At 36.2% G+C, this 12,241-nt stretch overlaps 1 protein-coding gene and 1 pseudogene across 9 annotated transcripts in view; both read right to left on the bottom strand.

Annotated features, from left to right (window-relative positions):
* MITF (melanocyte inducing transcription factor) overlaps nucleotides 1-12,241 on the bottom strand; it is a 212,124-nt gene that overhangs the window by 19,302 nt on the left and 180,581 nt on the right. For 5 of the 9 annotated variants that reach the window (XM_054695474.1, XM_054695480.1, XM_054695482.1 and 2 more), the window contains exons 5-7: nucleotides 10,826-10,921; nucleotides 3,540-3,657; nucleotides 1,609-1,683 (exon numbers count right to left, since the gene is read on the bottom strand). In XM_054695474.1, coding sequence (XP_054551449.1) covers nucleotides 1,609-1,683; nucleotides 3,540-3,657; nucleotides 10,826-10,921 — 289 coding nt within the window. The remainder of the gene's footprint in view (nucleotides 1-1,608; nucleotides 1,684-3,539; nucleotides 3,658-10,825; nucleotides 10,922-12,241) is intronic. The other 4 variants (XM_054695475.1, XM_054695481.1, XM_054695484.1 and 1 more) reach the window with 1 other exon arrangement.
* Nucleotides 7,818-7,915, bottom strand: LOC119237733 (U6 spliceosomal RNA; annotated as a pseudogene).

The raw sequence follows: 12,241 nt of genomic DNA, 5'->3' as shown, positions 1-12,241 counted from the left end.
AATGAATATTTTTGCCAGTGCTCCTATGTACATTTTATTCCTATTATGGTACTTAGCCTATATTCAAAACATCGTCTTAATGTAATTTATTTGCTCATCTATTCTGTCTGCCCATGTCTCAACGGTAAGCTGATAAGGGTGGGGAAACATAGTTGTCTGTCCGGTTCATTTCTATAGAACAGTTCCTCATACAAGAAGGGGAGAAGGTTTTCAATAAATAGCTACTAGTGAATAAGTGAGTGTATTCATTTGTACATTTGGCAAGTATTCTTATGAGGTAAATTCCTAGAAGAGGTATGCCAATGGTCAATCTCATCTTGAGTGTTAATTTCCAATAGTTAGATGAGATTTTTAAGTTTGGTTTTTTTGTCCTCAGAGTTTGAGCTAATTGTTTGTCCTGAACTTGAGAATTTAGGAGCCTGTGTATAGGTGTAAACTGTTCTTGACAAGATTTAACTTAATTTTCCACATTTTAGTAGGTGAAGTTTGAATAATGCCTGAATTATTTAATTTCTAAGCTATTTTAAAAGAAGAAACTTCTTAGACTAAAATGATTTGGAAACTAGAGGCAATCTGAGACATAATTAGCGCTAATCTTTAGGCTAAAAGTGAAGAAAGTATATCAGAGCTGAAATGGCAACTAGGAAGAAATATCTATTAAGAGAAAAAACTGGCCCTCTCTAGGACTCAGCAATCCCATTTCTTAGTACCTGAAACAAACTCTCCTGTATGCAAAGAGGCATGCAAGCAAATATTCACTCTGGCATTGCTTAAAAAAATCTGGAAACATCAACACTTAGCAGTAGGAGGATTATTCAATATCACACAGTAGAATATTATGCAACCTTTTTTAAAAGTAGATATATCTACATTTAATAGCAGCAAAGGTCTTCAGGACATAAGTTGAATAAAAACAGCTCCTACCAATAGCATAAGGATGATGTGACACTGTATTAAAAAAAAATACACCAATGCCATTTATTCTCTGCGTGCATGTCTATCTATGTATTCTTAAATATAAAGAGCTTGGGAAGACCCACAGGAGACTGAAAGAAAATAGGGCTTTTTCCTGGGGATGAGTGGAGAACTCTGGCCTTATTCCAATATTTTTTTGTCAGGATAAAACATTGATATATAACTCACAATCTTAAAAATAAATATAGCATAAGAGGATAGGCAACCACGAGATGAGAAATTCATGAACATACAGTTTTCTACATCTAACACCAACCCTCCACCTTTTTATTGTGCATCCTCCTTTACTTGTTTATGAAACAAATATAAGTTTTCACAGGAAAAGCTTATAAAGATTCAAGCAAGAGTAAATTAAACATATAAAAAAAACCTTAAATGTTAAAAGAATTTTTTTTTTTTAAGTCACAGATGAGATGAGAAATTTGGGCAACTGTTTCACTCTCTTACTCCCCTCCAGATGTGCTTCATTTTTTTCCCTTTCGAAAACATAAACTTTGATTTCTCTGAAAAACACTTGGTCTGTTATAAAATGTACCTTTAGCAGTTATAGAAATCAACTTCCCTCCAAAATTTTCACAAAACTTTTACTATATGGGGGCATTATCAAATATCATTAACATAAAACCAACTTACTCAAATTATGATTGTCCTTTTTTTGCCTCTCTTTAGCCAATGCTCTTGCTTCAGACTCTGTGGGAAAAATACACGCTGTGCACGTGAATGAAGTAATTAGAAATTGGAACTGTTCAAGGCACACAGTCAAAACATCAGTTTCTAAACATCAGGAAACTTATCTGACTTGACTCTCAGTAAAAAGCAGGGTTTAAAAATTATGAGTTTTAATCTATCTATCTATCTATCTATATATATATATATGTCAAATAAATGAAAAGCAATATATATCAAATAAATGAAAAAACTTAAAATGGAAGACCAGCAACGGAGATGCATGACATAGTGTCAATATACTGGAACAAACAAGCGAGAAATAAATAGCTAGAAAACTATAGAAAATTTGCTATTGATAGTCTATTATCAGAAGTCAGATATTCTTTTCAGGCAATAAGACTTTTCCATCTTTCTGTGATGCCTTTGTGACACATTGACAAGAAAACTTAGTAGAGAAGCTTCCAAATCCAATCTCTAACTGACTCATGGAAGTGAACTTATTTTTTCAGAAGTTGGGTCCAGGCCCCATCAGAACTTGCTAGAATGCAATTATTTAGGAGCAACTACTTACTAATCTGATAAAACAAAAATAGGCAGAGTATAGGGGCATTTGGAGATAACTCCATTTGAAAAGGTCTTTTTGCACAGCAACTCTTATGAGATTTCTGTGATAAATTACTTTTTGCCGTATAGCGAACAAAACAAGAGCAAAAACATTTCTTGACTAATTCTGGATTCTGGAACCTGATTTTGTTCAGAAATGATATCTGAAACATTATATTGCCATAGTTCAGGATTTTACCTCAAAATAGAAATGTTTTCAGCATATTTTTACTTATTGTAAAAGAAACTTTTACAGTGACATACATATATTCTATGTATATGTATGTATATACACATACATATATCAATGTATATTTTGTGTATATTTTTTTCTGACATAGAAGCATGACAGGAAGCTTTTATCTGAATATCTTCTACTTCAATGATATTTGCACTGTTTTGGTTGTCTTTTTTTGTGAGGAAACATAATTTAAAACTCCACTTTTCACTCAAGTAGTAAGAATTTTATTCACATCACTCTAACAAGATTTTACCATTATTTAACACAGATCTCACTGGGCAATATTTTCTAAGACTTCCCAGCACTTTTCCATTCTAATAGGGTAACTACCTGCTTGTTGGCTTTCAATGGTTTCTGTTCCTTCATTAAAATTTAAAACCCAAATCAATAGTTTTTGAAAAAAAAAAGTCTTTTCTCCTGCCACAGTATGATGAATTATTTTGAAAAGAAACCCTTGAACTAAACAGGAAATTTGGGTACCAAATCTATATTACAAAAGTATTAAATAAAAACCAAAATATGTGATTTTACACTTGTCTCAAGAACAAACAATACCTATTGCTCCAGTTATAATTTATTTTTTGTCTCCATGTAAATAAATTTGCACTTGACATAGCCAAAATAACTGAAGTCATTGGTAGATGTGAAATAAACTCTTGCTTTATGTCAATAGTAGTATGTCAAGTGAAAATTCAGACAAGATACTCAAACTCAGTCACCTCTAGGGGCTTGGCAAGTAATACCAATATTGGGGGGAGATATTTTACAATTGGAAGTGCTTCTTACAAAACCTATCCCAAAGGGAACCCCAGCCAAAGACACAACAGTGGGTGCCATGGAGTAATTTCCAGTACTCAAGATATACTTGAAACCAGGATTTTCCACTCTAAAACCTCCATCTTAAATTATTGTTCAATGTTCAACCACTGTATAGACCTAAGAAAGTATTTCCGAGAAATGGAAATCCTTCAGAGGTCATATTTTGATAAATTTGTTTATCAAAGACTTAATAGAAAACTACTCAGTGAGAGGCACATTTTTTGGTATTTACCTGTGAGCTCCCTTTTGATGTTGGGAAGGTTCGCTGGACAAGAGTTGCTAATGGTGAGACCTGGGGGAGGCATGCCTTGGTTGCCATAAAGGTCAATCAAATTTCCAGAGACAGGTAACTAGAGAGAGAAAAAAACACAGTAATGGAAATGGATGGTTAAAATATTTTTAAGTTATTAAAATTAAATCCGGGGCCTCCCCGGTGGCGCAGTGGGTTGAGCACCGTGCTGTGAGGCTGTCAGCAGCCTCTTCAGCATGGGTTCGATTCCTGGCAGGCCAGGGAGAAACCCACATGGTGCAGCAGACCTCTCCTGTCTTGCCCGCTGCTTCCCCTCAGCAGTGTCTTCAGTCTATCTACCTGTTCTGTTCCCCACTCTGTCTCTGGTGAATTTCCTCACCCTCCCGCGCTTCTCACCAGTGCCCCAGTTCTTGTATATATAAAAATAAATCTAAAAAAAAAATAAATAAATAAAATTAAATCCACATCCTATTCCAGGCTTTATTTAGGGAAATTGATATACAAAGTCATTTTTTAAATAGGAAAACATTAGATTTACCTTTTCTTTCATTCACAGATATATAGGCTCTGTTCCCTTTGCGAGAAAAAAGGACCCACGATCTCATCTTCATGAAATATTTATATTCCTGAAGTGAAGGGTTTGTTTTGAGCGTGGGGGCTATGGATGGCATGGTAAATGTCATGGGGTTGGGGGGGAAACCCTGCACATATCTAATAGTAAATTGCAGAGGTTCAATAAATTTGGCTATTATTGTAAAATTAGAGTTCTGTAGAATGAACTTGTTCACCAAATTGAATTTTTCGTCAGTAAATTTTCTTCCTTCCCTCTCTTCCTTCTTTTCTTTCTTTTTTTGAGGAAAATCAATGAAAAGGGTTTTCTTATTGGAAAACAAATGGTTTCCTTACTGCTAAAGAAAACTTTTCCTTGAAACTGAAATTTTCCCACAAATCCACAAGAGGGAGCTCACTGACTTTAATAGACCAAACAGTCACATTTTAAAAAAAAAAGAAATAGAAAAGATAAGCATGTAGCCTTCCCAAGCTGGCTTGTGTTTTTCTCAGGCTCTGAACTGAATATTTTGAAGTTGTAAACTTATTTTCCCTGACATTGATTTCCTTTTATTATATATGCATGTCCCTGTAATTAGTTCATTGCAGGAGTTCAGTACACCTGGTTAGCAGACATTTCTTCTTCCCACTCCCTGAAATAAAGTACTAAATTGTAACTACAGAAAATAGGTAGGTGGCTTCACTACTTCCATTGCAGAACTTTCCATTTTTCCGAATTCATACAATTCCTAGAACTGTTATTACTGAGTAAGTCTCTAAGTCACTTAGCCCTGCCCTTACTTGATCACACATTCTACAGCTGAGAAAAGTAAATTATATACATTTAAGTATGACAATGTTGAATGACCAGGAAATATCAATTAAAGATTATGCTGCAATATAGCACTTTTCATTCTCTCAAATTGCCATTAACACACCATGAAATAAAATATACCATGAAATAAAGATGTTTTTGAAACACATTTCAAGCAATTTCAGCAATTGTCTCTTAGCTAGAGATAAAAAGTGACTTTGATTATCAGCTGTCATTTCACAAACAATATTTTATGAAATAAGTCACCTTTTTAGGGACAACCTAATTCTACAAGTATGCAGTTTTATTCTTTTTCAACTTAACAAATTTTCAATGTCTCAATAGAGAAATATAAAGAATTAGAGTCAAAACTTACAAAGCTACTATGATATCTGATAAGCCCTCTGAATTCTAAAACTTCTCTTTCTAATTTCTGGAGTTTCAAACTTTGGGAGAACTGATAGGTATTACATAAATCAAGAATATGATGTAAAAATTCAGGGCAACAAGTTAAATTAAAAAAAAAAACACTCTCGGGGTTCTAGAAGTACAAATCATATGTATTTTCCTAAGCAAATGGTATGTAAAACAAGTAACTGGGTTGAAATTTGGTAAATAAAAATTGGCAAGTACAGCTAACTTAAAAAAAAAGAGGATCTTTTAGTCATCAATAGATCTACATTGAACAGATACCACATTAAAAGCTTCTTCTGGACCAGACATATTTTTTAAGCATATTCTAAGGGAAAATGATGCATGGGCATATAGTTAATAAATGAAGACCCACAGAGACAAAGAGAACAAGAGAGTGTGGGAGAACCAAAAATTGAAGGAGAGGCAAACGCACAAGGAGTAAGTTAGAAACAGAGAGAGACACACTTTCACAGAAGGGGAGAGATATGGAAAGACAGAAGGCCTGACAAGAAGAGTGAAAGAGACACAGGGCAAGACTGGAGGAGATTCAGAGATAAGTGAGTTGGGTAGAAAACTAAGATCACTGATTGGCATGGATGAACAGCAGTGCCTATCAAGAAAAGAGAGGAATTAAAACTTCTGCAACACTATGCCTTATCAGATGTTTCACTGAGGTCTGACATCATTATTTCCACTTGAAAAAGCAGTTTGGAATCCTCTATCTAGTCCTCAAAAAGATTTCTCACATCAGCTGCTTTTTCAATACTTGCTGATTAGGAGTGGGAGGCATACAGCCTGTCGAAAACTTTGCCGGGGATAATTTAATTTTGTGGGTGCCAACTCTGGACCAGGCACAGAATAGAAAAGTCATTTTCTTGCTATTTCTGAACAGAGGTTTTTGGTAGAAGGCTCACGGTCCCCGTTAACAGCAGTACTGCTGTTGACATTAAACAGTTAGAAACTATAACTTTCAATTAATCTCCAACTAGATCTAAGCAAGAAGAAACTTGGCTGCTCACTAGCCAAGTGTAGTCAATTTTACAGAATAACAATGCAGCAATTGTCAATGTAGGCCAAAGAGTCAGGACACCTAGGTTAGAATCCTGCCTCATTAAGACTGCACTGTATAAAATTACCCTCTTTGAGGTCTGATAGTCTCCCCCTCTAAGAATGGCAATCACATCACCCACGGCACAGTCTTATAAGAATTAGAAAATGAGATTAGGTAGATGTTAAAGTGACTGGTAAGCTGGTAATCTTAGAAATATAACTTTCTATCAAGTACTATATTGGACAAACTAATCTTCACTTTGATCAAGAAATTTACCTGCCATGTTAATTACCAAATATCCCATCAACTGTCACCAATTTTAAAGGACTGAAATGCAAAGCTAAACACAGAAATCAGGGGACTGCAGGGTTGAAGTGACCACTCATTCCACATCTGGCTTCTGCACGGATTTTTCTCCCAGAGACATTTGTCAATGACTCGATATTGGTTGTCACAACTAAGGTGTAGAGGGTTGCAATAGGCATCTAGTGATGCTGCTAAATATCATATAATGCACAGAAAAGCTCCATACAAAGATTTACCTGTTTTATATGTCAATAGTGTCAGAGCTAAAAGACCCAGCCCAAACAGTGGTTTATTTTCTCATGTTAGTGATTTTTATTTGTTGAAGTTACTAAAAGTAAGGTTGATAAAAGTAACTCTCTTGGCCCTGCATATTTGAGAAAAGATTCTGTGCTTCCTCTTCTGGGTCAGAAAAACTCCCTCAAAAACACAGTTTCTATCACAATTAGGTCAAAACAACACCTCTGGAGCTAAGGAAAGGGAGAGGCATCTTCTGTTAACATGGATGTGATGTGTCTTTGCTGAGTGTTTATCAGCATATTAAGCTGAGGGGCAAGATTTCATTTTCAGTGCACACATCACACAATTGGCCAGATGAAAGGCACACTCTAACTGGGGCAAATGATGGTAAGGCTGATGTGCCCCAAACTTGGTTTGAATAGAGTTCTTCAAAGTCCTGCTCTACCAAAATGAATATTTTCCCAAGTAAATGATAGTTGTAAAATATTATTTTCTTCTATCTGGATGGTCCCTCTCTCTGAATATCAATTGAACACTGTTAGCACAAGTAAACTGGGACTTTTATGCTTTGTTTGCAATGGTACAAGAGGGCTCTTGTGCTCTCAGAATAGTTATTTCTAGACTTCAATTCCCTTAGGATAGTTTCCTCTCTGAGTGCTCCTTCCACTTTATTTTTTTTAAGTAGTTAACTTGAAATAAAGCCTTTCAAAAAATCAAAAGGAATAAAAGGCCTAACATGAAGAACATTCAGCTTAAACTTTATTGTGGGAGAAATTTAAGTATTGGTAAGTTGTAGTAGCTTTGTTATTTAATTTTTGACAATGAAACCCCAAATTAATCAAGAGTAATAGCAAATAAATTATATATCTATACATATACATATATATTTTTTAATGTGGAACTCTTCAAGAATTTGTGTGTCATCTTTGTGCAGGGGTCATGCAAATCTTCTCTGGACCAGGTTGTAAATATGTTTTGCAGATTAATGTTTATAATTTTCACATGGATTCTATTGTTTAGATGATGCTATTATCCCCATTTTACAGACAAAGAAAGTGAGGTAGACAGGTCACAGATGTCAGGCCAGAGTCCGTGTCCCTAATGTCTATGTCATATCGACTTTCTCCTAATACTTAAATGCTGACAGTTTTGTCATGGGAAGGTTCTTATTGGGCCACATTTAGCCTTTTCCAAAGTGGGGCTATAAAAGAGAAATGGACAAACCAGGATGAAGTCAGTGACAAGGGAATTGCAGGTTATTCCTCTCCTGGCTGAGAATTAGTTCAGTTCAGCCCAAAGGATTGTTCTTCTGTGCAAACTCCTCTGCAATGGTCCCTCTGCTCCCGAGTAGAAGACTCTATTCAAGGAGAAATGCTCTCCACTTTCCAGACTGGGAGTTCCCAGCAGAACAGGCAGCATGCCTTACTCATCTGCAGTCACAGAGCCTGGCTCAATGTTGGTCATATAGTAGGCATTTAATAAACTTTACATAAGTCTAAAAATTAGTTCTGGAGCAATCGGATAATGAAAGAATAAAGCACCTCCTCTAATGCAGACTGGGGAGACAGGGCAATTCAATCTAAAGGAAAGGAGCAAATGAGATTCATGAAAGGATTTCAGGTGAGTTTTTCATAAGGAAAAGCTCTCCATGACACAAAATGCACCCCTGCCTATAACTTACAAAGAGACTCACTGGGAGAAATATCTGGATTATTATTTATGGTGCTATTTTTTAAAATATTTATTTATTTATACAAGAACTGGGGTACAAGCCAGATGTGCGGGAAGGTGAGAGGATTCACCAGAGACAGAGCGGGGAACAGAACAGTCAGACGGACCAAAGACACTGCTGAGGGGAGCAGCGGGCGAGGCAGGAGAGGCCTGCCAAGCCCTGTGGAAATCTCCCTGGCTGGCTGGGAATCGAACCAGCGCTATAGAGGCTGCGTATAGCTTCACAGTGCTGCGCTCAACCCGCTGTGCCACTGGAGGGGCCCTTATGGTGCTATTTTAATATAGTTTGACACATTATCTGTGTTCAATGGATATCATCTTACTAAAAATTATTTGATGTTATACTTAATAATTTTGAGTACAACTGCTATTTCCAGTGTTAATGTTGTCATACTTTATGAGATGACCATTTTACAGATGGGGAAATATAGGACTTTAAGAAACTAAGTAAGTAATAACGTACAAAGCCACATAGCAAATGGCAAACTGAAGATTTGAACACAGGCCTGATAATAAATCACCAATTCCTAACCATTGTACTTCACTGCTTTATTTATTTATTTTTTTTTGAGTTAGTGTATATCTTTTATTGGAGGCTTTCAAGAAGCTAGATACTAGAAATAGAGGATATGCAAGATATGCAAGGTTAAATCATTGAGTATTAAGTTGGGTCAGATGATTTCAAAGGTCTTTAGCACCAGGAAATCAATATATATATATATTTTAAATCATGTCATTCCTCCTGAGGTTACCTGTGTTCCCATCTAACACCACTGGCAAAATGACTACCCTCATCAGCAAAATTCTTATGAGACAACAGGGCCATTGCTAATTAATACTGCTAGGGCAGTGAAAACATTGTTAATATACCCATGTCTTTGGGTATATTTATAAATTCTCCAGTGAAAGCTCCCCCAAGTGTTTTGCTCATGTTCATCCAAGGGTTTTGACTGCTGAAAAGTATAGTTCACCTCATGGGATGCATAAGTTTGGGAGCAGAATGGTTTCACAGAAAGTCAACCAAGGGTTGAAAGAAGGTGAGGAGATTCTGGCATTGAAGTGTTTGTCATGGAAAAAACATTTAGGTCTTTCAAAATCAGGGAGCAAGTTTACATGGGTTAGAAACTGACAAAACTAAAGGTCCTAGAAGAAACTTTAGGGTTTCAAGGGGAGTCTTCACCCCGCAAGTCTTCAAGTGAATGACCTCAAAGTACTGGGCAAGATAGAAAAGAAAATGCTATGACAATATAGTTTCCTAAGGATTTTTGTGTAAATAAGTAGGAGACATCCTACATTCTGGCTCAATGACTTTATTATGATAATTTAGTCTTAAAAAATTGTATTGTGGTAAAAAACAAAATTTACCATCTTACCCAATTTAAGTGTACAGGTCAGTAGTGTTAAAGATATTCTCATTGTTCTGCAACAAACCTCCAGAAATTTTTCATTTTGCAAATCTGAAATTCTATACATTAAACAATAAATATACTTGGCCATCAATCTTCCGTGAAATATAGTCTTTTAAATAGCTCTCATACGAAACAAAACAGGATTGAACTAGGCATTCGAAGATCTACGGAGGAGTCTTGGATCTTACACATCCAAACTATGTAATCTTATTCAAGGCAAGGCAAGCTTTCCCAATCCTAAAACTTAGACAATGAGAAAACCCCAACTTGATGCTCAAAATTATTTCAAGGCCTAGACTCACACAATTATTTCAAGGAATAAGTAAGATCTAAATTAAGATTTTGGAAAAATAATTACATAAGACACAAATAGAATGGAAAGATATCTCCCTTTTAAAACTGCATTAATTTTTCAACCCAATGAGGACACTGCTGCACATAGTTGAATCCATAGTAAATATTTCCCTTGGAGGAAGGATGCTAAGTTTGGCATTAGCTGTCAGGGATAATTGGAAGGGCTCATGCACTGACGAAGGTGGACCTGGATTCCAGGTAATGGTTACTGTTAAACTCATGAGAAATTCTTAGTTTCTGATACCAAAAGTTACCTGTGATCATGAGATAATTCTCTATTTTATTATTAATTCATTTTTTCAATAAACCACTTGCAAAGATAAACTAAAAGTCCACAAAAATGGAGGGAACATTGTTAAATACAACAAAATTTTCTTTAAAAAAAATAAAAGATCATCAATACCGTATTTGCCATTTGTAAGGCAGGATCCATCAAGCCAAGGATTTCTTCACTATAACTTGATTCTAGGCTAATGATGTCATCAATAACATCATCTATCTGTAGGAAAAAGAGGAATGGAAGAGGGACACATTTAAGCAAAGTCTGTGCAACGCAACCCAAAGAGAGACCCATGGTCTTTTTTAATCCAAAGCAATTATTCTTTGTAGTTAGAGTCTATGAAGTAACTGTCCTTTTCTCTCTTAAAACAGGAACAGTTTTTAAAGAGCACTAACAAGGATGGGTGATGAGGGTAACACCTGAAACTAGCACTTACCTAGTGGGTACTGGGTGCCAGGTACTGGACTCAGGGTTTTTCATGGCTAAGCTTTACCCCGAAAACGACCTGAGCTGGGTAAGTGATATTTTACAGCATTTTGCAGATGAGATAAATGCATTAAAATGTGCCAAAGTCACATACTGAAGAAGAGTTAGAGCCATAATTTGAACCCACGTTCTCATCTGCTTTGCTGAACTGCTGCCCAACACAGAAGAGATGAACTAGAAAACTTTCTCTTAGAATTAGCTGTTATTTTGCTGTTTCTCTATAGACTACCCCAGGCTCTCCTTGAAGGAGGAAAACACAAATGATAATCTAGCCTTTTGCTCCTGTAGGGCTCTCTGGACCCCAGGTCACTGGCTACTGCTGCACTGATCTTACAGTAACTGGTGAAGTAAGTTTCTCTTTGTATAGCTGCCAGTGTGCCTGGTGCTCCCTGAGGAGTACACCAGGATGAGGTTATCATTACAGTCGTGGCGCTGACATTCCCACTAGATCAATTTTATTCCTGAAGTACCAAAACACCAGTTATGATATAAACAACAGTGATTACATGTGCATTGCAGCAGTTGCAAGACAAGACTGTGAAAACATTTCCTGGTAAACACATTATTATGTATTTGAATTGGTTGAGGTGTGTCTGTGTGTGTGTGTGTGCATGCACGCATGCACACATACTTTGGTCTTCATAGTGTTCACAAGTACCTAATGGATCTCAGAACTCAGAGGGATGCTCCTTTGTGTCTTTTTGCCACTTTCAATTAAAGAGGGCAAGCTCTAATATCCTGGGGCTTGTTGAAATCCTCCTGCTTCCACTTTCTGCACTAGGGCAACATTCCCAATCTTTAAGTGCCTCACTGTGCTGATCTATAAAATGGGGTTAGTAGTAGTCATTGCCTTAAGGATTCTTGTGAGAGTTCAAGATAAACTATATAAAGAGTTCATAATGCCAGGGAAATACACACTGTAAAAAGGAGTGTTATAAAGTGACCCTTGAGAAGAATAATTGGAGGTCAATAATGAATAATTGCTAGCACATTGTTTATTATAAAGTTCCATGTCTAGATACAACAGTCATTTAAGTGATGATTTTTCTGAGT

This window comes from Talpa occidentalis, unplaced genomic scaffold (genome assembly GCF_014898055.3).
Source record: "Talpa occidentalis isolate TD23 unplaced genomic scaffold, MPIMG_talOcc4v2.1 talOcc4.10, whole genome shotgun sequence".
In the NCBI taxonomy this organism is placed as follows: Eukaryota; Metazoa; Chordata; class Mammalia; order Eulipotyphla; family Talpidae; genus Talpa; species Talpa occidentalis.
The sequence above is the reverse complement of the archived record's forward strand: the minus strand, read 5'-3'. Positions and strand labels throughout refer to the sequence as shown.